This window comes from Helobdella robusta (genome assembly GCF_000326865.2).
Source record: "Helobdella robusta unplaced genomic scaffold HELROscaffold_61, whole genome shotgun sequence".
In the NCBI taxonomy this organism is placed as follows: domain Eukaryota; kingdom Metazoa; phylum Annelida; class Clitellata; order Rhynchobdellida; family Glossiphoniidae; genus Helobdella; species Helobdella robusta.
The window spans coordinates 278,266-305,196 of NW_008705338.1; the positions used below are offsets into that span (position 1 = coordinate 278,266).

The following is a 26,931-nucleotide window of genomic DNA, read 5'->3' on the forward strand; positions in this document are numbered from 1 at the left end:
TTTCAACAGAACGAGTCAACAAACAGCATTCCTGATACGAACATCCCTATCAACGTTCGCCCATTTTATAAAGACCAACGCACTCAAATCTGCCGAGGTCACATATATTTTGGCGACAAGTCGAAAACGTGCAAGCCATGGTGCAGATGGCCAAACAAAAAAAGTTTACAAATTCAACCATCTTCAAGACCTCCATCTCCAACTCAAATGAGATCACCCACAAACAACATTTCTTCGCCTCTTTTTGAAGTTGCCGCAAGAATTGGATGCACAACATTTAAATTAATAGTAGATACAGGCGCATCAGTCACAATCATCCCAACAAAATTTTCAACAGGATTATGTTTGCAACCAACTGCCGTTCACCTGTCAACTGCGAGTGGTCAAAACATTACCTGTCATGGAGAAACCATTATTGAAATCCACATCCTACCATTGCACAGAACATACAAATGGAATGCTGTAATTGCAGATATTGTCAAACCTTTGTTAGGCAAAGATTTTTTAAGTCATTATGAAATCCTTGTCGATTGCACTAACAACAGACTGATTGACACAATAACAAAAAAAAAACGATTACAACAAACGTTCCGTTCAACAAATTCACATCAATAAACCGCCAGTTCCCCAGATAGTAACAAAACTCATCAATAAATTTCCAATGTTGATTGAACCAAGAAATGAAAATCAAATAAAAATCAACATAAAAGTAAAACACATCATCGACACTGGTGAAAGCCAGCCAACATTTGCCAAGGCTCGCCAACTATCTGAGGAGAAATATAAAGTAGCAAAAGAGGAATTTACGTCTTTACTAAACGCCGGAATCATCAGACAATCTAAATCTCCCTGGGCTTCTCCACTCCATCTAGTTCCAAAAGGTACTCCTGGACAATGGAGAGCTTGCGGAGATTATCGTTGTGTAAATGCCATTACGAAACCAGACAGATATCCAATTCTAAATATTCACAGCATCTCAACTAAACTACATAGCAAAAAGATATTTTCAAAATTGGACTTATTAAAAGCCTATCACCAGATACCAGTACATGAAAACGATATTGAAAAAACAGCCCTAATAACACCTTTTGGACTCTTTGAGTACATGTTTATGCCTTTTGGTTTCCTAAATGCATGATGTACATTCCAAAGATTCATGGATAATATCTTTCTAGGTACCGACTGTATTTTTGTTTATCTAGACGACATTCTCATATTTTCAGAAAGCACTGAACAACATGAAAAAGATTTAGAAACAGTATTTCAAATCCTTAGCAAAAATAATTTGAGAATTTCCATAGACAAGTACCAATTTTTCAAAAAAAATCTAAATTACCTAGTATTCAACATCAGCGGTGAAGGACTATTTCCTACAAAAGAAAAAATAAACGAAATTGAAGAATTTCCAGTTCCAAATGATACTAAATCTTTGCGTAGATTTTTAGAAATGATTGGTTTCTATCGCAAACTCATTCAACAATTTGCAGATATTGTATTTCCATTAACAGAATTAATAAAGTTACACCCAAACTCAAAAACAATAGTGTTTAATAACGAAGGATTGGAAACCTTTAAAACCATCAAATCTAAACTTGCCAACGTAACAACACTTCTATATCCAGATTCAAAATGTACAAAATACCACTTAGTTACTGACAGTTCTGTTTACGCCATAGGTGCAGCACTGCATCAAGTAGTTGATTCAACTCCTGTACCAATTGGTTTCTACTCTAAAAAGTTAACTGAACCACAACGTAACCTTTCTACATTTGACAGAAAACTACTAGCAGCGTACCTTGCCGTCATTCATTTTAAATATCAGATTGAAGGAAAAAATGTAACTCTATTTACAGATCACAAACCACTATGCGCTGCCTACAAAAAGAAAACGCCATTAAAGTCAGACGTTCAAAAACGATATCTTTCAATAATATCCGAATACATTGCAGACGTCATTTATATCCGCAGTGAAGAAAACGTTGTTGCAGATTGTCTCTCTCGGCCAGCAAATGGTGTAAAGATAGATGTCTGTGACTTGTCGTCGATAGCCGAACAACAAGAAATTGATGATGAAATAAAATCATTCAAGGATCAGTTGAAACAATATCTAATTGGCGATAACAAAAAAATATTTTGTGATGTATCAACACCATACCCCAGACCATATATCCCAGTTAATTTGAGAAAAGCCATATTTGACAGCCTTCATAACCTCTCACATCCAGGTATCAAAACATCAATACGATTAATCAAATCAAGATATTTTTGGCCAGATATTGACAAACAAATAAGAACATGGTCAAGAGAGTGTTTAAGCTGTCAACAAAAAAAATTCACCGACACACGAAATCTACGATATCATCATACAATTTACCGTCTGAACGTTTTGAGACTGTTCATATTGATATTGTAGGTCCGTTACCACCGGTCAAGCAAGGAAATGAAACCTATTCAAGTCCATTCAGATATTTACTCACATGCATTGACAGAACAACTGGTTGGATCGAAGCAGCGCCAATGACAGAAATATCAGCTTCAACAGTTGCTACAACTTTCTTGAACATTTGGATCGCTCGATTTGGTGTCCCTCTTTATGTTGTAAAAGACCGAGGTACACAATTTGAGAGCGAATTATTTCACGAACTATCGAAAATAATTGGATTTTACCGTATGCGTACAACCTGTTATCATCCACAAGCCAACGAAAAAATAGAACGTCAACATCGTACTTTGAAAACAGCAATTAGTTGTCGTAAACAAAACTGGTTAGATGCATTAGCTGTCGTTCTTTTAGGTCTAAGAAACATACCAGATGAAAATGGTATATCTCCAGCAATAGCAGTAACAGGAACCAACTTGTTATTACCAAGTCGATTTTTATTCCCAGATTCAAATGAAGATATAACATCTAGTCAGATCAAACAACTAGCAAAAGAAATGTTTAAACTTAACGACTACCTAACAACTAACAATCAACATCACTCTACCCCAAAAGCTTACGTACCAAATGACCTTTCAAAAAGTAGTCACGTATGGTTAAGAGTAGATCGAGTACGTCGTCCACTGGAAGCACCATATACAGGCCCTTTCAAAGTGATTGAACGTAACGATAAATACTTTTGTGAACTTTTGCCGCGCGGCGAAATTTTTCCTTCGCTCGAATATCAACAGCCGAAGCCGCCAGTCTAGGCAGTTTTGCTTGTGGCCGGGACTCGCCTCTTCATAACTTTTTATTTCCGGGTCGGAAAATACGGGCCGGGCGGAAGTATTATCGCGCCCTGCTTGCTGGTCGGTTAATCCGGCCCTATTAACAGCTAGCAAGTCTTCTTCAAACATGTTTTAGTTTTTAAAAGTGACAAACCAAGCCTTACTGAAATAATTCTATTAATGAACCAATAATAAAAGAAACAAAATAATATTCTTTAAAGCAAACAAAATAATACTCTTTAAAACAAATGTTTCTAAAGTCAACTAAATTAAATGTTCTAAATAAACGAAAAAAAAATATTTTTACCAGCCGTAACAAATGAAATCCCAAAACAAGAAACAACCGTCCGACCAATGCAACCACGATAAAACCAAAGACTAATTCACAACGCTATTCCAAAACACCAAATTATAACACCAACTTTCCTTCTTTTTTCTACAATTGTTCAAAAGGTTTATATACCAAACAAATTCTAAACAAACTGAGAAACATTCATTCTCAACCATACTCACCATATATGCGCCATACCAACATTCAACCAACCTGCAAACAAAACCAATTCATACGACATTCGACCAGACTGCCTACCTGACCACATACACACTTGCGCCATTCATTCCACATGCGCGCTAAAAAAACCTCACAACATCCCCCACCCCATCGAACGTAGCCCCGAAGTTTGCTTTCGAAGCTCCTCATCGAAACTGGGGATGTTGATCGCTATCAATTCCGGGCCCCATCTGGACGGCCTCTTTCTTCCCTTCTTACTCGGTACAGTTGGGCTTGTTGCTGGTCTACAGGGAATGGCGTCTCGCCCTCGTAAACCTGGCCTTCCAGTATCCAGTCCACAGCGACGGTCTGGCAGTTGAGCATGGTGTGTCGACCAAGCTTTCGCCCGCTATTTCTACGTGGCTCGACATGGGCACTGACCCCAGTGATGTTTCTTGGTGGGCTTCATTGGGCAGTTCGAAAGCTATAAACTGATTCACCCACCGCCTAGCTTCGCTTGCCCGTCTTTTTCGTTGTGTCGGTTCCTCAGCACAATTTTCAAGTGAGAAGCTCGGGGTCAATGCTGCGACCAGTTCACTCATTGATGCCCTTGCGACTACGTAATTTTTCCATAATTCACTTGACGGAATACCCGGGAACGATAATTTCCAAGCGTTGACCGCTTTCTCCGGTGTACTGTTTTCTAAATACGGGATTGCTCGTCCCAGTGACACTAGCTGGCTATCTGATGCGCTGTTTCCCGCTCCAGAGCACCTGTCGAAATGTCTCTTGTGGTTGCGTGTCAACATCCTTCTCCCACATTTGCTGCACTGTTTCATCCTACCTAAAAAAAATGAAAATAAATTAACGAAAATTAATCAACAAATCAATTTTAATTTATTTATGTGGACGACAAACGGTTTAGCTCTGTCGTTTTTTTTATTGCCGCATTGACTGGAGGAATTAAATGATCCACTATATATGGACCCACGTATGGGCTGACCCATTTTGGAGATTTTTCTTGCCATGATCTTGGGTACAGGTCCCATACCTTGTCTCCCGGTCGTAGAGTCAGGACTTTGACCTTAGCATCATACAATGACTTCCAATAAAGTGCCCCTGTCTTTAACCTTTCCCGCGCCAATTAATGAGCTACTAATGACCGGTTGAGCACTTGTTTTACAAATTCATGGTAAGTCTCACCTAGGTTGGATTCTTTAGGTAATCGATACACCAGATCCACTGGCATCATGTTTTCTCTCCCTAAAAATAACCTATTTGGGGTAAACCCTGTCGCCGAATGTACGCTTGCCCGGTACGCTGCCATAACGTGTGGTAAATGTTCATCCCAATCACTCTGGGATTCATCTACAACTTTGGCCAGCATCGAATTAAGCGTTTTGTGGAATCGCTCTATCGCCCCATTGGATGATGGATTGTACGGGGATGTCCTCAACTTTTCGATTCCCAAAGTATGTAAAAGCGTCGTAAATGGTTTGCTTTCAAACTCCCTACCCTGATCTGTGAGTATTTGCATCGGCATTCCAAACCTCGGAAAAATGTCTGTGGTTAAGACCTTAGACACTGTAGCTGCTGTGTGCTTTTGTATCGGAAATGCTTCTGTCCACTTTGAAAAATGATCCAAAATCGTTAGTATAAAGATATGCCCCTTCTTCGACTTTGGATGTGGCCCGGTGATGTCCAGAGCTACCCTTTCCCATGGCATGCCCGACAACATTATTTTCATTTTTGCTTGCCGTGGTGGCTTACCCCGGTAATATCGACAGCATTTCTCGCACGTCTTGACAAACATCTCAACGTCAGTTTTCCATGTTGGCCAGTAAAACCTTTGTTGAATGGATTCTCTCAGTTTACTCACTCCTAAATGTCCACCTGTCATTCCTGTATGGGCAGTTAATAATACAGAGTTAGTCATATTTGCAGGCACCCAGGCCTGCCAAACCACATCTCCAGTCTCTGTTATTTCGAACCGTCTACATAAGACAACGTCTTTGATTACTAGGCGGTCCCATAGGTTCCAAAGCGTTTTGAACGTCCTATCCTCACTTGATATGTCGTCCCAGGGCGGTTTGGCAGCATTTTCCTGCAGCCACTTAACAAAAACCTGGATTGTTTTATCCGCATATTGACCCTCTCTCAGGTTAATAAATTCGTCTGCTTCTTTAACCTGTTTCACCGCTCGTGTTTCTGGTGTTTCTGGCTTGCAGCACTCTTTTTTACACGGTTTCCGAGACATGGCATCTGCATTACCATGTTTCGTACCTGCCCTGTGGATAATATTAAAATCAAACTCCTCCATTTGTTCTAACCATCTTGCCTGTTGACCAATAGGGTCGGGTGTATTTCTCAACCATGTCAGCGGTGCATGATCTGTTCTGATGGTAAAATGCCCACCCAACAAATATTGCTTGAAGTATTTTAAAAAATAAACGACTGCTAGTAACTCTTTTCGCGTGGTGCAATAATTTTCTTCAGCTCGACTCAGGGTTCGACTAGCATACGCAATTACCTTTTTTTTGCCATCCTGCAACTGCGACAATACTGCTCCAATAGTTTGCTGAGAAGCATCAGTGTCCAGAACAAAAGATCCATCGTCTAGTGGCATAGCTAAAACCGGTGCGGTTGTCAACGCAGACTTCAAATTTTCGAAAGCTTTTTGCTGCTCCAATCCCCAGCTGAATTTTTGTTTGTTCCTTAGGAGAAAGTTTAACGGTTTTGCCAATTGTGAAAATCCACGAACAAAACGTCTATAATATCCAGCTAAACCTAAAAATCCTCTAACATCCGTCAAAGAAGTTGGTATGGGCCAGTCCCGAACAGCTTCCGTTTTCGACGGATCTGTTGCTATTCCTTTCGAAAAGATAATATGCCCCAAGAATGTAACGGCTTCCTTGAGGAATCTACATTTCTCTATCTTGACTTTCAGTCCTGTGTTTCTTAACCTGCTAAAAACTTGTTTTAACCTAAAAAAATGATCCTGCAAATTATTAGAATATACAATTATATCATCGATGTACGCCAAACATGTATTCGGGCACAAGTCCGAAAGCACTATATCCATCAAGCGCTGAAAAGTAGCGCCAGCGTTACATAACCCAAACGGCATTCGTTTGAACCTAAAAATGCCTTTGTTACAGACGAAAGCAGTTTTATCCCTATCATTTGGATGCATTTCTATTTGGTGATAAGATGATTTAAGATCCAGAGTAGAAAACCACCGCGCACCTGACATCGCGTCTAGACACATGTCTATTCTTGGAAGTGGGTACGCGTCCTTTACTGTTAACAAATTTAATTTCCGGTAATCAATACAACATTGGTAGGAGCCGTCTTTTTTCTTTACCAAGACAGTGTTGGAGGACCAAGGCCCACGAGATGGCTCAATCACATCTTGCTCCAACATTTCGTCTACCTGTTTTGCGATAACTTTTTGGTGTGCCGGGGGATGACGTCTGAGTTGTTGCTTTATTGGCCGGGCCTGCTCTGTGTTGATCTTATGATAAATCCCTTTTGCAACTCCAATTTCTGTACCTGTATCACTAAATACATCCTGAAAATTATTTAATAACTCAGATAATTCACGCCTTCCTTCTTCGGGGGCATCCCTGGTCAATTCGTCAATTATGGTTTTGACGTTAACTAGATTCTCCTGCAGCAGTTGTTGATCCAACTTATTTTCCACGATGACCCATGAAAGATCGGCCAACCGCGTTCCCTGTTTAATCATCCTGGATTCGTCATTTACGTTTAATATTCTGACTCATTGACCCTCGTATTTTATCGGAAGCAACGTCCTTACAACAAATACACCCGACGTCACTTGCTTTGCCTCAGAACATACACAATCTGTCAATGTTAATTTGGATGGCTGGCGTACCACCAATTTTGTTGGTACATCTATTTCAGCTCGTGCCAAAATTTGCACTTCCACACTGGAATAGATTCGGCACAATTGCCTCTCTGACAATCTTTTAGTGACCAACTTCACTACTCTATTTTTGTTACCAACGGTAATTTGTGCTTCGTCAAACTTCCATGAGACTTTATTATTTACTAGCCAGTCTAAACCCAAGATAATTTCTGACACGTGGTCCGATACCAAAACCGAAGCAAGCTTAGAAAATCCACCAACCTTTATCCATAGTCTCATTTCCCCCTTTATTGGAATTTCTGTATTGTTAGCGGCCTTCAGCGATCTTTTGGTAGGTGTGACCCTCGCGACGTCAACCATTGAGGACGGGATGATAGATACCCTGCTTCCGCTATCCAACAAACCCAATCTTTTTCTGCCATTTATCGAAATCGGCAGATATAAAGTTTGATCATCATTTTCATCAGATTTGTTCACGCGTTGTGATTGTTTATTTGACTTTTCCTTCTCTGGACATTCTCTTTTGAAATGGCCTGATTTTCCGCACCTGTAACAGTTATTCTGACCCTTTTGATTGCTTGACTGAAACTTGTTTGGTATATTTTTCTGAGGACATTGGGAGATGAAGTGTCCTGGTTTTCCACAGCCAAAACAAACTTTTTCACTCCTGCTCCGAGGGACAGCTGACTGTACCTTATTGTCTTGAATGACGTCAACCGATTGACGAAGCGCGTTTAATTGCCACTCCACTGCCTTCATCCTGTTTTCTGTTGTATCCTGCATGTTCCTAACCTGTGGGGTAAACCTGTAGGATGAATAAACTAAGTTTTTTGAAACTTCAAGGCGCTGTGCAATTCGTAACGACTCATCAATATTTCTTGATTCCCTTTCTCTAACTTTCAGTTCTAAATCAGCGTCATTAAGAGCAAATAAAAAAAATCTCTTGTTAAATGTACCGCCAACTTTGACTGTTCGCCCGGGTAAGCTAACGACATTAACTTTTTTACCGTTTGTGATAATTCACGAAGCGACTCACCTGGTTTGCGTCGAAGAGTCTGCAACTCACGACTCTTCGTGATCACTCGTTCCATAACGGTTTTCTAACTTTGTTACTAATTCTTGATAACCTAGTCCCGCTAAGTCCCAAAGAACTTCAGCAGCTTCACCTGTCAACGAACATGACAGATACGCTTCCATGTCGTCCATACTCCATTGGTTATACATAGCACATATCTCGAACTTCTTAAGAAAAGTTTTGAGACACCCAGTGCCATCAAACTTGTCTGGTTTTAACAGCTCGTGATGTCGGACCAACCTGTGATGTTTGGTATTTACACTCGGCTGACAATGCAGTGATTCCCCGTGGTTGTCAAACGAAGGACTGTGTTCGACTTCTTCATCCTCTTGAACCATTCTGCACCTATTCCTAGAATTTGAAACATTATTACGTTTACGAATAACAGAAAGCCTTTGTGCTGGCGTAGGCTTATAAACTGGTAAAACTTGTTCTGGCGCGAATTCCGCAGACTTAAAACTGAAAATTTTCTGTGCGTCGTCAAACCCATTACCTGAAAATCCTGGAGAAGTTTTACAAACAACTGCCTCCGGTACTGACTGTTGACCTACCTGATACTTAAAATCTAAAATATTTTTGGTAGAACCAGCCCTGTCACCTAAAAAAGCTGGGAAGGTTTCGTTACGGCTCCTGTCGTGCCTGTCACCTAAAAATTTGGAATTAGGAATTTCACTGCTGTCACTGCCATACCTGTCACCTAAAAGTTTGGGAGAAACCATTTTAATTTTATCTGTGATATACTCATCACCTAAAAATTGACGAGGGTAATCACCTTGACTCCTGCTATACCTGTCACCTAAAACTTTTGAAGTAGAGACCCCACGTTGGGCGCCAATTGTGAAATTTTGCCGCGCGGCGAAATTTTTCCTTCGCTCGAATATCAACAGCCGCCGCCGCCAGCCTAGGCAGTCTTGCTTCTGGCCGGGACTCGCCTCTTCACAACATTTTATTTCCGGGTCGGAAAATACGGGCCGGGCGGAAGTATTATCGCGCCCTGCTTGCTGGTTGGTTAATCCGGCCCTATTAACAGCTAGCAAGTCTTCTTCAAACATGTTTAAGTTTTTAAAAGTGACAAACCAAGCCTAACTGAAATAATTCTATTAATGAACCAAAAATAAAAGAAATAAAATAATATTCTTTAAAGCAAACAAAATAATACTCTTTAAAGCAAATGTTTCTAAAGTCAACTAAATTAAATGTTCTAAATAAACGAAAAAAAATATTTTTACCAGCCGTAACAAATGAAATCCCAAAACAAGAAACAACCGTCCGACCAATGCAACCACGATAAAACCAAAGACTAATTCACAACGCTATTCCAAAACACCAAATTATAACACCAACTTTCCTTCTTTTTCTTACAATTGTCCAAAAGGTTTATATACCAAACAAATTCTAAATAAACTGAGAAACATTCATTCTCAACCATACTCACCATATATGCGCCATACCAACATTCAACCAACCTGCATACAAAACCAATTCACACGACATTCGACCAGACTGCCCACCTGACCACAACATGCGCCAACATACACACTTGCGCCATTCATTCCACATGCGCGCTAAAAAAACCTTACACTTTAAAATTGAATTGTTACCAGGAAATTTTCAAAATGTGTTAATTGATCGATTAAAGCCAGCTTGTTTATCATTACCTCTAACAGCCAAAACCAGAATAAACAACAAGAATAGTTCGACAACGAACAACAAACTTTCTACAACAGATTCAAAAAAACCAGCAACATCAGACACAAAATCTACTGAAACACCAGAAACAGCAACAACAACATCAGGCTCAACAACAACACAAGAAACAAGACCGACGTCAACCACATCGGAACCAACAACCCAACACTGCAGAAAAGGGAGGCGAATAACATTCAACAAACGAAATGAATATTCTTGTTTTTAAACGGCTCCGCCTTTTGTGGGAGAGTATTGTAAAGATCAAACATTCATTTATTAACTATCTTATGTATTAATTATTATTAAAGATTATTGCAATTTTCAATGTTATCTAATCTATGTTAATTTTTATGTCTTTGCTTCTCTCTCGACTTCTTCCCTTTTTGCCTGATAGCTTGTAAACGAAACGGTAAGAGATTGACGTGGGAATAAAGATAGTATTTTGTTACGCCTGAATTGTGTTTGTTTTATTTATTTTAACTCACAACAAGGTGTCTTGTTAGTAGCATAAGTTCGTACTAACAGACGTAATTGAAAGCCATTTGAAAACTAACAATATAGCTAACATCAAACTAACATCATTATTGTAATATAATCTTTGGTGGGCAATAATATCAATTAAATTATTCTTGATAATTTTTTTTATAAAAAGTTGTTTTTTAGTATTGTAGAGTTGTATTCCCCAGCGAATTAGTTCCGAAAACGGTTATGTGTTATTTAACATTATTATTTAATTAAGAATACATACTAACATAAGTGCACGGCTAGAGGCGTTGAGAGGCTAGTACGACAACGGTTCGTGCAACCGTTGTTGGATACACGCAAGGCTCTTGTTGTTGGGTGTTGTCATTTTTCTGTGTTTGTTTGATTGATTGTTCTCGCACTTGAGAGTGTATATTTGATATATAAATTATATATCTAAGATATAAGGGAAAGAGAGAGAAAGAGTAATTGATAATTGAGATGGCTAATAAGGATAAGAGTCTCTGCTGTGAGTGTAATAAGATTTTATTCGAATGTAAAGAGTCTGTTTGTAATTATTTGTCTGCTTTATATGGTATATCATATCAATTGGGAGTCATACCTAGTATATGGAAGGAAAGTGTTGTAAAGCTATCTATAAAAAGGGTGATAAAAAAGATGCAAGAAATTATAGACCAGTGGCATTGACCAGCGTTTTTTGTAAACTGATGAAATCGGTTATTAAAGATGATTTGATGTTGTATTTAACTGATAATGATTTGATTGACCCTAGACAATATGGTTTTGTAAAAGGTAAATCAACGGTAATGCAACTCTTGAAACTTCTGGATGATTGGACTAAGGCACTAGATGATGGCTACAGGATTGATGTTGTGTACACGGATTTTGAGAAGGCTTTTGATAGAGTGTCACATGGTATTTTAGTTGAAAAAAATGAAAGAATACAGATTGAATGATAGATTAATTACTTGGGTAAACAGTTATTTAAGTGGAAGAACATTCAGAGTGAGATTGAATGATAAAATGTCTAGATATTGTACAATGTTAAGTGGGGTTCCTCAAGGAAGTGTGCTGGGTCCTATATTATTTTTTTTTATATGTTAATGATGTGTTTAATTAGTATAAAGATGCAAAAGGCCCAGCAATGTATATGTATGCAGATGATGCAAAATTGTACAGAATTGTAAGCTCAGATGATGATATTGATAGAATGGTATTACAAAATGGGTTAAATGACTTGACTAGTTGGTGTGCAAAGAGTAATGTAAAATTAAATGAAAAAAATGTGTGGTAATGAAATATGGGTATAACATACCTGAAAATAATTTTCAATATAAAATTGGTCATCATACATTGGATCAGTGGTTCTCAACCTGTGGTCCACCTGCTTGGTGGTCCGCAAGCAGAGTCTAAAATTGCGCTTTTAAAATTAAAAACATACAAAAACAAAAAACAAATATATATTTTTGTCTTTTTTTTAATTTCATTCAATTTCGATCGCTAGAATAGATGGCCGCAGGAAACTAATAATGACAAAATTTTCTTACTATTAATCTGGTTAATTTTGTTTGTTTTAATCGCTAGATAGCACTAAAATTGTTGCAACATATTGTTATAATACTCGCTGTCGTAACCGATTTACGATGCGACGGGTTCAAATCCTCGATTGAATAAAATATTCCAAACAGTTATTAAACCTTATTTACAGAAGAAATCAACTATTATTAGTTATTAAACTTTATTTACAGAAGAAATCAACTAATCGTTTATTTCCAGTAAATTCAAACTAACGCAACAATTAACTTTTAAATCGTTCAAAATCTATCGCTATGACAACGTCAACAAACAAATCAAATATCGCTTTAAATAATTCACCGAATTGCTATTCACAAAATCACGAATTTCACTAATCACGAATATCACTAATCACGAATATCACTAATCACGAATATCACTAATCACGAATATCATTAATCACGAATATCACTAATCACGAATCAGCTTCTTGCGAGGTGCGCTTATATACTCTTCGCAAGCGTCGTTTCTAGATTCTTCTAGATGGTCCGATTCTAGCATACTCTAGAATGCTCCAGTCACTAGAACATTCTAGAATACGCTAGAATCTAGTGCGTTCGGTAGCACGGTTATAACATTACCCCCTTCTTAGTTCTGTTCGTCCCGAACAGCTTTCGTTCCGGTGACCGCATGGTACGGAGCCAGTCTATCCAAATGAACGATCTTCATTCTTGCTCTCGGCTTCCGATATTCCTGAATACGGTAGACGACGTCAATCAAGCGGGTGATGACTTGATAAGGTCCTTTCCACCCTCGCAGGAGCTTTGGAGAACGTCCTTTTTTTCGCTGTGGGTTGTACAGCCAAACTAACTCGTCGACAGCAAAACCGCCACTGCTTCCTTTCAAGTCGTTTCTGGTTTTGGCCGCCTCCGTGTTTTTCATAATTTTAAGGCGTACGTAACGGTGAATATGGTTTAATCGCTGTCGAAGATTATCCACGTATTCTGTAAAATCAGCAATCAACGCCTCGGCTTTTAGACGGTCTTCTTGATACAAATTGAGTTCATCCAGTAGATTTTTGGTAAGTTCTTTGAGTCTACCTTTGTCAGTTGGTAGAACCTTTTCCTGTTGCTCCATATCTAATGATTTCACCAAATTTATTGATTGGCAATTACCTATTTCCTCGCCTTTTTTAATTTTAATAGTGTGTTTAGCGTTATTCATTATTCTGACAGGAATAAGACCATTTTTGTTCGCTTCTACCAGGCATTTTCCAATGACCGCGTTCTGTACATTTGTCGTTGAGGTTGGCTCCATCAATCCTTGAATCGCAATTCAACTTGCACCATACGATGTTTTCAGATGATTGAGGTAGTTCTATGTCACAATCGACTGTCACTCGAATGCATTTTTCATCGCTATCCCCCATTATCACTTCTGTATTTCTCCATCTAAGAATGCGTTTTTCTAAGTCAATTTTGAACCCATATTTTGTCAGAAAGTCGACACCTATTATGCATTCGTCGATGATATCCGCGACTAAGAATGAACCTTCGAATAACAAGTCGCCTAGCTGAACAGTACGGAGAATCTTTCCATAGACTGGTGCTGTTCCTCCGGTAGCTGTTCGAAGGATGTATTTGTTAGAAGTCTCTTTCTTCAGATTGGGTACCAAATCAGATCTTAAAATCGATTTTTTTGCTCCGATGTCGACTGTAATTACACATTCTCGTTGATCAACTTTTCCGTTCAGCCATAGGTCGTTTCGATTTCGATGTAGTCTGGAAACGTTAATTACGGTACTGGGGGCGTCAATTCTACTAGCCAACCTCTGCCCCACAAAGTTGGCTCTTATTAGCTTTTCCGCCCCTTCGTTAGAAGGGGCCGATCGTGATACAGGATCATCTTCTCTTCTTTTGCGCCATATTGTCGCGCAATTTCGGCAGTAGTTATCTTTTAGGCGGTGTTTACAATCACGACGTAGATGGCCTTTTTCACCACAAATCCAGCATTGGGGTACACCATGCTGTTGATGTTTGCGTTTCGCAACCACCTTCTTGGCAAGGGCATTCTTCATGTACTTGGCGTAGACGTACGTCACTTTTTGATGCTTGCTTTGCCGATTCAAAAGCGCAACGGCATCCTTGAGTTTTCGTTTATCTGACAAGAGAAGGGATTGCTTGAGTTCCGAATCACGAAGGGCCTTGATAAACGTATCCAGGGCAGTTTCGTCTCTATGCTCGGGGTCTGATGTTGGATACGACAGCAATGTCAACCGTTCGATATCTTGTGCCAGCTGCTGAATGGATTCACCAGATCGTTGCGTTCTGTTTCTAAGCTGAGACCGATAAATCTGTTTCATGTGTTCTTCACCATAACGTAAATCCAACGCGCTAACCAGAACTTCATAGTTGAAGTGGTTCTCCTCCGGAATCGTCTGAAGAACCTCTGCCGCTGAACCTCGCAGGGCCAGTATCAGTGCTGTTGCTCGTTCTTTTCCGTTCCAACAGTTACTAGTTGCCGCTGCGTCGAACTGGGTTTTATAAACGTTCCAGGACATCTCTCCGTCAAATGCTGGTACCTTCAAAGTTCTTCCGGATGCGTGGTCTAACGGCATGGCCATTTTTTTGGATTGCTCCAATTCTCGCTTCAATTTGTCTATCTTGTGATCTACCTCCACGGTCTGACGATCAAGTTTCTGCTCGATCATTTCTATTCTTGTTGACTGTTCTTCAATCTGTTCTGCCACTTCCAATTTTACGTGTTTTAACTCCTCTGTCTGTCGTTCGGACTGTTCCTTGATCTGTTGTTTTAACTCTTCTGTCTATCGTTCGGACTGTTGTTTTATTTCAGTTGACATACTAAGCAGAAGTTCCATCATTTTAGCGGTTGTAAACGTGCCTGTGCTAATTTCATTGTCTTCGTCAGCACCATCAAACTTGAATTCTTCTGGGTTCTTACCTTCATCAATGAGAGCTTCTCTCAGACGTGCTACTAGTACTTCTTTGTTGCCACTTGTGACAAGGCTTCGTTTCTGTAGTTCTTCTCGTAGCTGAACTACGTTCAAACCACATAGTTTTGACATCGTGTTCTTTTTCTACGAGTAGTAATTCGCTGGTCGAAGATCCCACTTCTGACACCAATGTTATAATACTCGCTGTCGTAACCGATTTACTATGCGACGGGTTCAAATCCTCGATTGAATAAAATATTCCAAACAGCTATTAAACTTTATTTACAGAAAAAATCAACTATTATTAGTTATTAAACTTTATTTACAGAAGAAATCAACTAATCGTTTATTTCCAGTAAATTCAAACTAACGCAACAATTAACTTTTAAATCGTTCAAAATCTATCGCTATGACAACGTCAACAAACAAATCAAATATCGCTTTAAATAATTCACCGAATCGCTATTCACAAAATCACGAATTTCACTAATTACGAATATCACTAATCACGAATATCACTAATCACGAATCTTCTTGCGGCGTGCGCTTATATACTCTTCGCAAGCGTCGTTTCTAGATTCTTCTAGATGGTCCGATTCTAGCATACTCTAGAATGCTCCAGTCACTAGAACATTCTAGAATACGCTAGAATCTAGTGCGTTCGGTAGCACGGTTATAACAATATGAAATTCGTTTTAAATTATGTTTACTTTTAATCACACCACCGGAAATCTCACGTCTGCTTGTTGACATTTTAGCATTTCAAGTTTAAATTTTAAAGACCTTATAAAAATTATAGTACATGTACAAATAATTAAATTTAAAAAAATAAATGGATAAATTTCTAACCAAAAAAACAAACGAACAAAATCAAAACGATGATAGTTCCTCTGACTTGAGTGGCTGTGAAACAACTGAAGTTCTGAGAAAAAAAAGACGAACAACCGTACGACGATGTGATAAAAATACTTGCGTTTTGGATTTATATGTGTCACAGTAAATGATCAACCTAAACCACAGTGTGTAATATGCTCACAAACTCTTTCAAATGAAACAATGAAACCTACAAAACTCCAAAGACATCTTAAAACTAATTACCCTGATTGCTCAGAAAAACCACTTGAATATTTTATGCGTAAGAAACAGTCACTTGCTAGTCAAAAGGAATGCATCTCAAAAGCAACAAAAGTCAACGAGAAAGCTTTAAGAGCTTTAGTGACTATTCAAATTGCAAAAGCGAGAAAACCACACACAATTGCCGAGACTAATAATGCCTGCTGCTATAGATATGTGTCGAGAAATATTTAATTTGCAATTCAATTGGATGAATCGACAGATGTGTCTGGCCAGGCAAAATTAATGGCTTATGTGAGATATATTTGGGTGGATGAAGTTGAAGAAGATTTGTTGTTTTGTAAAACTTGCCCGGGTCATACAACAAGCGCAAAACTTTTTGCAATCCTTGATAATTTCATGACATTCAATGGCATCGAATGGCAATGATGTGATGGAGTGTGCACTGATGGTGCAGCAGCAATGACAGGAAGACAAACTGGCTTGTGGGAACGTGTAAGTGAAAATGAGTGCCGAGTTAAAGTCTATTTTTAATCAGGCTATAAAAATTGTTAATTTCATCAAGACACGTCCACTGAATTCTCGCCTCTTTGCTGCCTTGTGTTTAGATATGGAGCTGGAATATGAACAGTTACTGATGTATACTGAAGTTCGCTGGTTATCGAGGGGGAAAGTTTTTAACAGACTCTATGAATTGCGTGATGCTTTGAAAGAGTTTCTTGAAGAAAAAACTCCCCAACTTGCAGCTTATTTGAATGACAATTCATGGGTTGCTACTCTGGCTTATTTGGCTGATATTTTTGAACAGCTAAATAAACTGAATTCATCTATGCAAGGGAAACAGACAAACTTAATCACGCTCAGTGATAAAGTATCGGCTTTTATTAGAAAACTTGATCTTTGGAAGCGAAAAATATTGGAAGGTAACTTTGACATGTTTGATCAATTACACGAATTTACTGAAAAACCAGAAAATGCTGAGATTGATAAAACAAAATTGATAAATTTAATTTCTGGACATATTCAATCATTGCTGGATCAATTTCACATCTACTTTGGTGATATAAACATTCAGAATTTTTTGTGGGTATCCAGTCCTTGTCCGTTTCTTGTAAAAGCTGATTCATTAAATCTGCCAACATCAGAATTAAACCAATTCATTGACCTCACCAGTGGATTCTACATTGAAAATTTTCCAAAAAACAGTGAGCTTGATGAAGTTTTGGATTCAAGTTTCACATGAATATCCAGAACTGTCTGAGCAAGCTTTTAAAATTATTTTACCTTTTGCGACATTATATCTTTGTGAATGTGGATTCTCTGCACTAGTTTCAATTAAGACAAAATATCGTTCACGACTTGATGTTGAAGATGATCTACGTTTGAGTCTTTCAAGCATTACACCTCGTGTGGATAAACTGTGCTCAAATATGCAAGCTCAAGGCTCACATTAAAATAATTTGAATTTTTTTCTAATTAATAATAATCACTTTTTTGTAACCAAATTCTGACATGTATGCATAAATTTCAAATAAACATTGTACATTTCAAAGTTGTTTTTGTTTTTTGATTCAGGCAAAAACACACAATTTTCAGTGGTGGTCCGCAACTGAGACAGGAACTTTATAAGTGGTCCACGTCACTGAAAAGGTTGAGAACCGCTGCATTGGATAATGTCGATAGTATTAAAGACTTAGGTGTAATATTTGATAATTCTTTAAAATTTGTTGATCATATTCATAACAATGTCAGAAAAGCTTATTCTTTGTTAGGTTTAATAATTAGAAATTTTAAAGGTGTTAGTGATCCTTTTTTAAATGCTTTATAAATCATTAATCAGATCTCAACTAGAGTATGCAGCTTGTGTTTGGTCTCCGTGGACAGTACGGGAAACAGAGGTGATAGAAAGGGTCCAGAAAAGAGCAACAAAGTCGATCAAGGCCTTAAACATATGAAATATGAAAATCGTCTAAAATTTTTGAGCTTGCCAACACTGAAATACAAACGCATTAGAGGGAATCTCATCATGATGTATAACTTGTTTAGAGCTAAAGATCAACGTGACCTCCCAGTAATGATGAAAGCTGGGGGACGAACAAGAGGACAAGAAGTGAAATTGACTGCTCTTCCATTCCATAAGAACTTGAGGAAACAATACTTTATCAATAAATCAATTTGTATCTGGAACAATCTGTGTGTCGATGTTGTGAATGCTGATAATGTGAATGATTTAAAAAAAAGTTGGATACTTATCTTATGAATGCCAGATTTATGTATGATTGGAGGGCAAATGATACTTGATGTGACATTGGCTATTTGTGAGATTGGGATATATTCAATTTTTTTTATCAGTATGTATCGATATTATCGTCAATTTATTGATTGGATATGTGATTAATTTATTTATTTTTGTTTTTTTTATTATTATCTTTTCTTTATTTTACAAGGTTTAATATATTATTTGACTTATAAGAATATTAATTATTTTAAATTTATTCAGTATAGACTCATAGGTTTATTTAATTTATTGTTTTAAAATTGTCTTAGTTTTGAGAAAGCACAGGGACGTTTCGTCTTCGCCTTTGTTTAACGTAATAATAATAATAATAATAGCGTTCAATCATTGCTTCTCTGTTTTACAAAAAAGAAACACAACGGATAATCCAAAACGCATCAATCGAGTCAACAACTTTTAAAATAATTTTGCCAATTAAAGAGCTACCAAAGTTAACAAATCCAGATATATGGTCCCAGTACACGTTCCTGCGTGAATGGGATTTTTCATTGGCAGAAAAAAAATTGTAGACTATTGCCACGAAACATGGCGATGCGAGATGAATTCGTTAACAATTTTGTGTACAGCCAAACGCCATATTATACTGAAAATAGTTTCTATAGTTAGTTCTGGAGTTAATTTGTTTACACCATGTTTGTCCATTTTGCATATAAACACTCGAAGCCTATACAACAAGATGACGACTTTACAAATTTTAATTAATCAATTTTATAAAATATTTAATCTGATAGTTATTAGTGAAACTGGTTGAATGAATTGTCTGCTCCATTGATTGAATTAGAAAATTATAAATAAAAAAAATAAAAACTTTGGTATAGGAGGTTGCGTTGGCATGTTTGTAAGAAATGATTTGGATTTTGTGGTTGTCTAAGAATAAAGTGTTTAATGATGATTTTATAGACATGTTGTGTATCAATGTGCGATCAAAGAAATGTTACAATTATAAGTTTTTAAAAGTGATTGCCCTATATCCACCTCCTAATACAAATTTGATATTTTCTTGAATAAATTAGAAATTGTCCACAACGCATGTAGGCAGAATCATCAAACGTATCTTGTTTGGGACTTCAATGTAAATCTATAAAAATTAAATTCGCCAAACACTACATCATTTCAAAATTTACTTTTGTCATATGACTTTGTTCCATTAATTGTTGCTCCAACAAGAGTCACTCCCATTTCTAATACATTGATAACATTTTTATGAATTCTTCTGATGTCTCTAATAGTGGCTTAAATATATCGTATCTCTCCGACCATTTTCCAGTTATTACGACTTCACATTGTTCTAATTTGTCAACCAAACCCCTAACATTGAATTTATCAATTAGTAATATTAATAAAATTAAACTTTATCTTTCTTCCATCAACTGGACTCATGTTATAAATGAAAACGATATAGTAACTGCCTGTTCACTTCTATATAATATAATCAATAAGACCTTCTTTGCGATCCTGCAAGCGCAAAAACAAATAATCATGGGTTAGTGAAGAAATTTTAAACATATCACAGCAACAGAATAAATTGTTTGCAAAATACATCGTCAACTCCACCATAATTAACTTTAATATATGAAAAAAATTTATAAATAGCTTCACAAACTACAAAAGGTATGTTGAACATCAATATTTCAAAAATAAATTTTTAGATTCTAAAAATGACGCTAAAGTAAATGGAATATAATAAATAATATACTTAATAAAAAACTAAATCAAATAAACATCATCAAAGTCTAAGTTAATAATTTAGTAGTCAAAGATAAAACGAAAAAACGTAGCGCTTTCAACAGCTATTTCGTCAATGTTACTTAATCATTAACAGAAACTTGTAACAATTTACCACAAAATCAGGAAAACTCAAATCTAATCAATCCAAATTTGAGCAAGAAAAAACCACCAACATAAGACCAAAATATTTGGTAACTTTATATGGAAGAAAGAGAGATAGTGAGGAGGAGGCAAAATCCGGTGAGTGATGCGGAACAGATGGATAGGTATATACGGGATCAAAGAGAGATGGAGATCATTGCCAATGATTGTACGGGACAGATGGAAGTCGGGACCGCTTCAACCCCGGTTCTAGACGCTCAGTAGCATTTTAAGACAAATTCTTAAAGTAATAAAGCAACGGGGATACACAATACGGATGATATGGGAGCCATGCCAAAGACCCAGACATCAAAAAACGAATCGAATCCGGCCCTTAAAAAAACCAACATTAAGCCATGGCACTCAATGATTGAGAACCCTTATGTAAACGTCGTGAACTTGGTTCTGGATGAGGATACTAGCAACATACTAAACAAAGGTATTAAATTTAATTTTAATTATAGTCACACTACAAATTTTGATTACAATAAATTTATAACTAATGTTATCAATAAACGAATTAATAAATATAAAAAAGTTAAATACAGTGAGAAAGATCTGTTTCAGCAAACCACTGTAACAAAAATGTAAATAAACTGAAGATTTTTGAACAAGACCCTTTTATCTTAAAGTTCCTAGAAAGGCTGATAAAGAAAATGCAATAGTTATTTTGAACACGGGGGAATATGACATGGAAGCTACTGCGCAATTAAACGACGCCAGATACTATAACAAAAATTGATCTAACTTGAGAGACAAAAACATCAGATACATTGCTCGTAAAATTAATACTGCATACGGAGGAGATGTTGAACCACACCAGGGACCACCTCCTACCATCGTTGAATTGTGGCTTTCGGAAGTTTTACATATTGCCCAAAATACATAAGCCCATGGAGAAATGAGGAACCCAAGATGCCTACCGGGGAGGCCGATTATTTCGGATATCGACACCGACATCTCGAAAACAGCAGCTTTTATTGAATTTTATTTCAACGACCTTAGTAACAATCTAAAAAACTGCTTAAAATATTCCAAACAGTTAGTTGATACCATCAAGTACAAAAAAGTCAACCAGGATGACATCATGATGACAGGTGATGTTAATTCGTTATATCCTGAAGTCACAATTCTTGTGATATTTTAGATCATCCAGCAACCTGGAGAATTTTTTTTGTATCTCTAATCTATTGATAAACACGCTGAAATCAAGAGGGTACCCATATAAACTTATGCGGAAGATGCTGAGAGAGGTTATCGAAAGACACAGAGTGTTGGAGTTCTATAATAATGCTTGGGAAATGGGAAACGAAGCAAGGGCCCCTCCCAGGAGGATGGACAATTTTGGGTTAGTGGCACAAATTTATATGGGGACAATAGCCATGATTTGCCACATTCTAATGGCTTACAGCAGTTTAAGGAGAATCTTATTAAATTCATTAGAAAGAACGACATAAAAAGCTCAGTTAAGTTTATAAACCAGGGAGAGAAAACGTTGGAGAGAATGCTTTTTAAATATTAATTAAGGTACTGAAAATGTTAATTGGGTCTCACTATGGTATAATTAAGGTCTTTTATGATTAAGGTACTTTTAAGAGTAAATGGGATTTTAAATGAAATTGGGCTTAATTTGTTAATCTGGTAATATGTATTATGAGGGAGGATATTCGTATAAATATATGTAGGGTTATTAATTTTATGGTTAAATTAATGAATAGAATTTCGGGTTTATTTTTCTGAATAGCCAACATTAATTATATATATGAAGCTGTGAATGAAAGTATGTTGGAATCTAGGTAAAACTCTATGTTAATAATTTGAATGTTCGACTGTAAGTGTATATACATGCGAAGTTAAGAATGAATCTAAGTGCAATTTCATGTATGAACTTATATATATACAAAATTAAAAATGAATCAAATTATAAATTTATATATGAACTTATGTATGAATTTGTATTATATAGGATGTTGATTTAGAATTTTATAAACCGACAATGTTTGTTCTATAGCACCATCGGTATGGATATTTGACTATGAATAAAGGTATCAATGTGTATAATAATAAGCGCTTTTCATTATAGTATAACTGTTTCAATGTATGGCTATATATCCCGACGGGTTAATTATATGAATGTACGACAATTTAACTCGACGGTTTGGAATTTGGACAGTTTAACTATTTAACTGGTTTAACCATCACAATATATCTCGGCGTTTCGACTATATGAATGCATGGCTATATATCTCAATGCTTTTTAATGTAGACGGTGTTTACCTTGCATAGAATTAACGTGAGCATGGTTTTGCACGCATATACTTATTTAATTGAAAAGAGTGTATTATGCATTCAATTCATATATAGAAAAATTGTAAACCGGTCATTATTATATGCATTCATTATGTTTATACGCATTCATTATACTTATTTTAAATACATTGTACTTCTGTATGAATTTTATCTTACTCTTTCCAAATTTATTTTCATTCTATCTACTTGAACACAAGTTTTCTTGCAGTTATAATTTTAGATTGTTGTACTGAATCCCTGCATTGTTACTTAAATATTTAGACATATAATTTAATCTTAAATACGTAATTCTTTTATTACTTTCATCTCTTTTTTGCACATTAAAAATAATATAATTTCGTTAACACAGTTTTAAACTTTATAAATTTACTGGTTATATTTAGTTATTCATCTCGCACTATTCACAAGTAAAGATAGGTCTTGTTTTAATAGAATTTTTTAAAAATACGCTTGAATATTGATATGTCTATTCACAAGTAAAGGTAAGTCTCGTTTTAATTGGATTATATTTTTAAATACGCTTGAATATTGATATGTCTATATTGCATTTTACTCATTTGCATTCGGTTTCTTATAATTGCCATTTTAGAATGTTTTGTGTATTATAATTTTAAACATGGTTAAATTTTAATAGGCTTATATGTTATCTTGGAATATTTTCTTATAATTTCTGGATTGATATTTTATATTGCAATTTTCTTATTAGCATTTTGTCGTTTGCAACTGCCATCTTGCAACTTTTTATGTACATAGCCTATGGTTGCAGATATATCCTCCACACTCCCCGTAACATTACAACCAATGTCCTCAACCTATCACAACACAACATAACAAAATATCATGCAAACATCCTCAGCAAAGGCCTAGGATTTGTTACTACACCAAAAAAATTAAGAACGGCTGAAATCACGGATAGGATTAGTAAGTTAATTAGGGATATAAAGATTTAAGATTTTTTTTAACAATAATAAAGAAGTGAAGAACAACACAACACCATACTTAAACGAGTACGGCAAATATTTCAAATCAAAATGGCACCCGCCACAATCAAAACTAACGAATAACTGCAAAGCAGCGATCAAAGAAATCAATGAACTCAAGCATAAATTCACAGCGTATAATAAATACGACTTCATAAAAACTAATATAATCAAATCAAACATCAACAAACTCGAACTTAAAGCGCTTCTAGAATTAAAAAAATGACGACATAATAATAAGAAGAGCTGACAAAGGAAGCGTATTTGTGATATTACAAAGAAACAACTATGTGAAAGAAGCAGAAATACAACTAAATGATGTAAATTTCTATAAGAAGATACCCAAACCCATCAACAACACACACAAAATCACTAACTTACTACTTAAATATAAACGTTTAAAAATAATAAATAAAAATTTTTTACAGCACTCCCAAAGGAAAACACACCCAAAGGAAGACCCATCGTGAGCGACATTGGTTCAATCAACCAACCACTGTCAACATTCGTAGAAATACAACTGAAGCTCATGTTGAAAAATCTACGATTCGTAGTCAAAGACACAAACGCATTCGTAAGAAAAATATCAACAACATTCACCTACGAATAGCAGATACTAGTCACGGCGGACGTTTCAAGTTTGTATACGAACATGCACAACCAGAGATCCGTAGAAATCACCAGACAAGCACTAGTCAACTACAATAGAGACATCGACGATATATTTTTTGCATTCAACGGTACGAATACGGTATTAGAAAAACTAATAGCAAGAGCTAATGATTTAATAGCTGGCATTAAATTGAACTTTGAACACGGCACCGTTAGCATTGACTTCCTCGACGTAACAATATACAAAAACATTAATACATCACCATTCCTCCTCACCAAATCACCCTTCAAAAAAACTAACACATTCGATCTCCTACACCATCACTCATTCCACCCACCACACATATTTAGATCAATTGTACACTCACAATTCATCAGATACGCAAGCATCTTCTCAGAATTTTCCTACTTCAAAGAGGCCAGCTTCAAACTAATAAATAAATTAAGAAGGAGGGGATACAAGATACAAAAAATGAAGAAACAGTTCAAAAAGATATGCGAACGACGTGCGGAATTGAAACCAATACACTAAAGATTCCCCCCAAACAACAATAATAGCAACACAGAGAACAAATAAACAGAGAAATTCATATTAGTAAGACCATATTGTCCATCCATTAAATCGATTCATGAAAAAATAATATTAATAATGTTAAAAAATAATATAATAGGGAATGAGAGAGAAACAATGTACGCCTGCAGGATACAAAGAAACCTCAGCAGAAACCTATTCAAACACTAAAAACAAGAATAACTACAACATAACGCACACACACACACACACAGAAAGAGAGAGAGAAAGAGAGAGAGAGAGATAGAAATGTGGCGTTTTAACTTGTAAATCAACCCACCATTAACTTTGCGATCTCATAATCATCGCATACGCACTCGCATCAAACTTTCATTAACGATCGATCGATAAGCGATCGCACAAACAAGAATCACAGCCATCACCTAAACAATCCTAATAAAACATGACTACTAATATCTCCAATAATAATTTTATTTACAATATATTAAATTTTATCTTCATCATTACTAACAACTTACTGTATATATATTATGCATGTTTTATTTTAAAATTTCATTATTTCTTCTTAATTTTATGTTTGTATATATATATATATATATATATATATATATATATATATGTATATGCATATGTATGTATATATTTAAATATTATACATTCTATAATATTCCAAACCACACATAATTTTCAACCATGCATAATATTTAGATACATATACACACACTAATTAATATCCTATCATCGATAAGATCATACACACCCAACGGGCATACATATCACATAAGATAACTTAATATTCCATTGTCTACAAATACAGTATAATGTAATTCAACCACATAACCACACAAACACACCTCCTGATATTGATCCTACAAGATCTGAATATACCCACTCGCCCATTTATATACTCATCCTGATGAAGCCTAACTGGCGAAACGTCGATGATTTATGTTTATATTGAATAAAAAGTTTTTATTTGATAAAATAAAGTCTTGATTTTATCTCGAAAATTTGATTTTGCTAGCGTCGTTGAAACAAACGTATTAAGGTATCTTAACTTATAATTTTGTGGTAACCCTATCCTTGACCCTAACCCTAACCCATTATGCCCATAAACCTTTCCAGGGTAGGTTGGTACTCATACCACCTACACCACACACCCCGCATATATCACACACCCCATATACAACACACACCCTACATTTAATTTTACTGTATGAAACTGTATACAATAGACCAACCGCCATTTGGCCTCATTGCAAAGGTTCAAATAATCCCATTTAATGTTAGGCTACGGCCCTTGGTTTAGATTTTAGACAATGATAGTTTAATATTGTTTAATGTTCCATTATAATTTTCACAACTATCATATTTTGTCATTATGTATCATAGGTATTACATATAAAATTTCCCTTTTATGTAGGACGTTGTTTATTTTCACATCACTAGATATATTCTATATTATTAGATATATTTTTAACTCAGTGTTTGGATTTCAATTTAGATGTGTTTGTGTTCTACACTTGTTTGCGTTCTGCACTTGTTTGTAAGTTGATTTATGTTCATTATTTTCTTTATACATCGTATTTTGGCTTTATGTATTATATTTCGTTTTAAATGTTTTTATTTTTAAAAAGGATTTTTTATGTGAATTCCCTCGACATTTGTTTGCATTTCGTGTTTTTTACCTTTTTTTTGATCATTAATATATTATGTTTTTTTATTTTCGGTTTTTGTTAATTGCAATTTTTTATGTGACTCTGCATTCATCTAATCTACATTTTATTTATTTGTATTTCATTTTATTTTGCCTGCATAATTATATACATATCGTTGGTCTTCTATGTAGTCCTGCATTTGATACCTGCAACTGATGCCTGTTTGGCACTGTATATTCATTGAAGGATTATATACATTTGGTTGTTCGTTTTGATGATTGTGCGTTTGATATCAA

General features: G+C 36.0%; 3 protein-coding genes across 3 annotated transcripts; 1 reads left to right on the top strand and 2 right to left on the bottom strand.

Moving 5' to 3' along the window:
* Positions 1-4,002: 4,002 nt before the first annotated feature.
* Positions 4,003-9,716, bottom strand: HELRODRAFT_180351 (hypothetical protein; the record flags this gene model as incomplete). The annotated part of the gene is made up of 7 exons (XM_009029667.1): positions 4,003-4,541; positions 4,616-4,827; positions 7,081-7,433; positions 7,596-8,004; positions 8,179-8,381; positions 8,487-8,574; positions 8,656-9,716. 7 exons carry the CDS (start codon positions 9,714-9,716, stop codon positions 4,003-4,005), a joined length of 2,865 nt encoding a protein of 954 aa, XP_009027915.1.
* A 5,459-nt stretch (positions 9,717-15,175) lies between these two features.
* Positions 15,176-15,436, bottom strand: HELRODRAFT_87980 (hypothetical protein; the record flags this gene model as incomplete). Its single annotated transcript, XM_009029640.1, has 1 exon — positions 15,176-15,436. The coding sequence occupies one exon, from the start codon at positions 15,434-15,436 to the stop codon at positions 15,176-15,178; it is 261 nt and encodes an 86-aa protein (XP_009027888.1).
* A 4,717-nt stretch (positions 15,437-20,153) lies between these two features.
* Positions 20,154-25,938, top strand: HELRODRAFT_180353 (hypothetical protein; the record flags this gene model as incomplete). Its single annotated transcript, XM_009029668.1, has 6 exons — positions 20,154-20,157; positions 20,526-20,642; positions 20,800-20,982; positions 21,759-21,891; positions 23,560-23,778; positions 25,854-25,938. 6 exons carry the CDS (start codon positions 20,154-20,156, stop codon positions 25,936-25,938), a joined length of 741 nt encoding a protein of 246 aa, XP_009027916.1.
* Between the last annotated feature and the right edge of the window lie 993 nt (positions 25,939-26,931).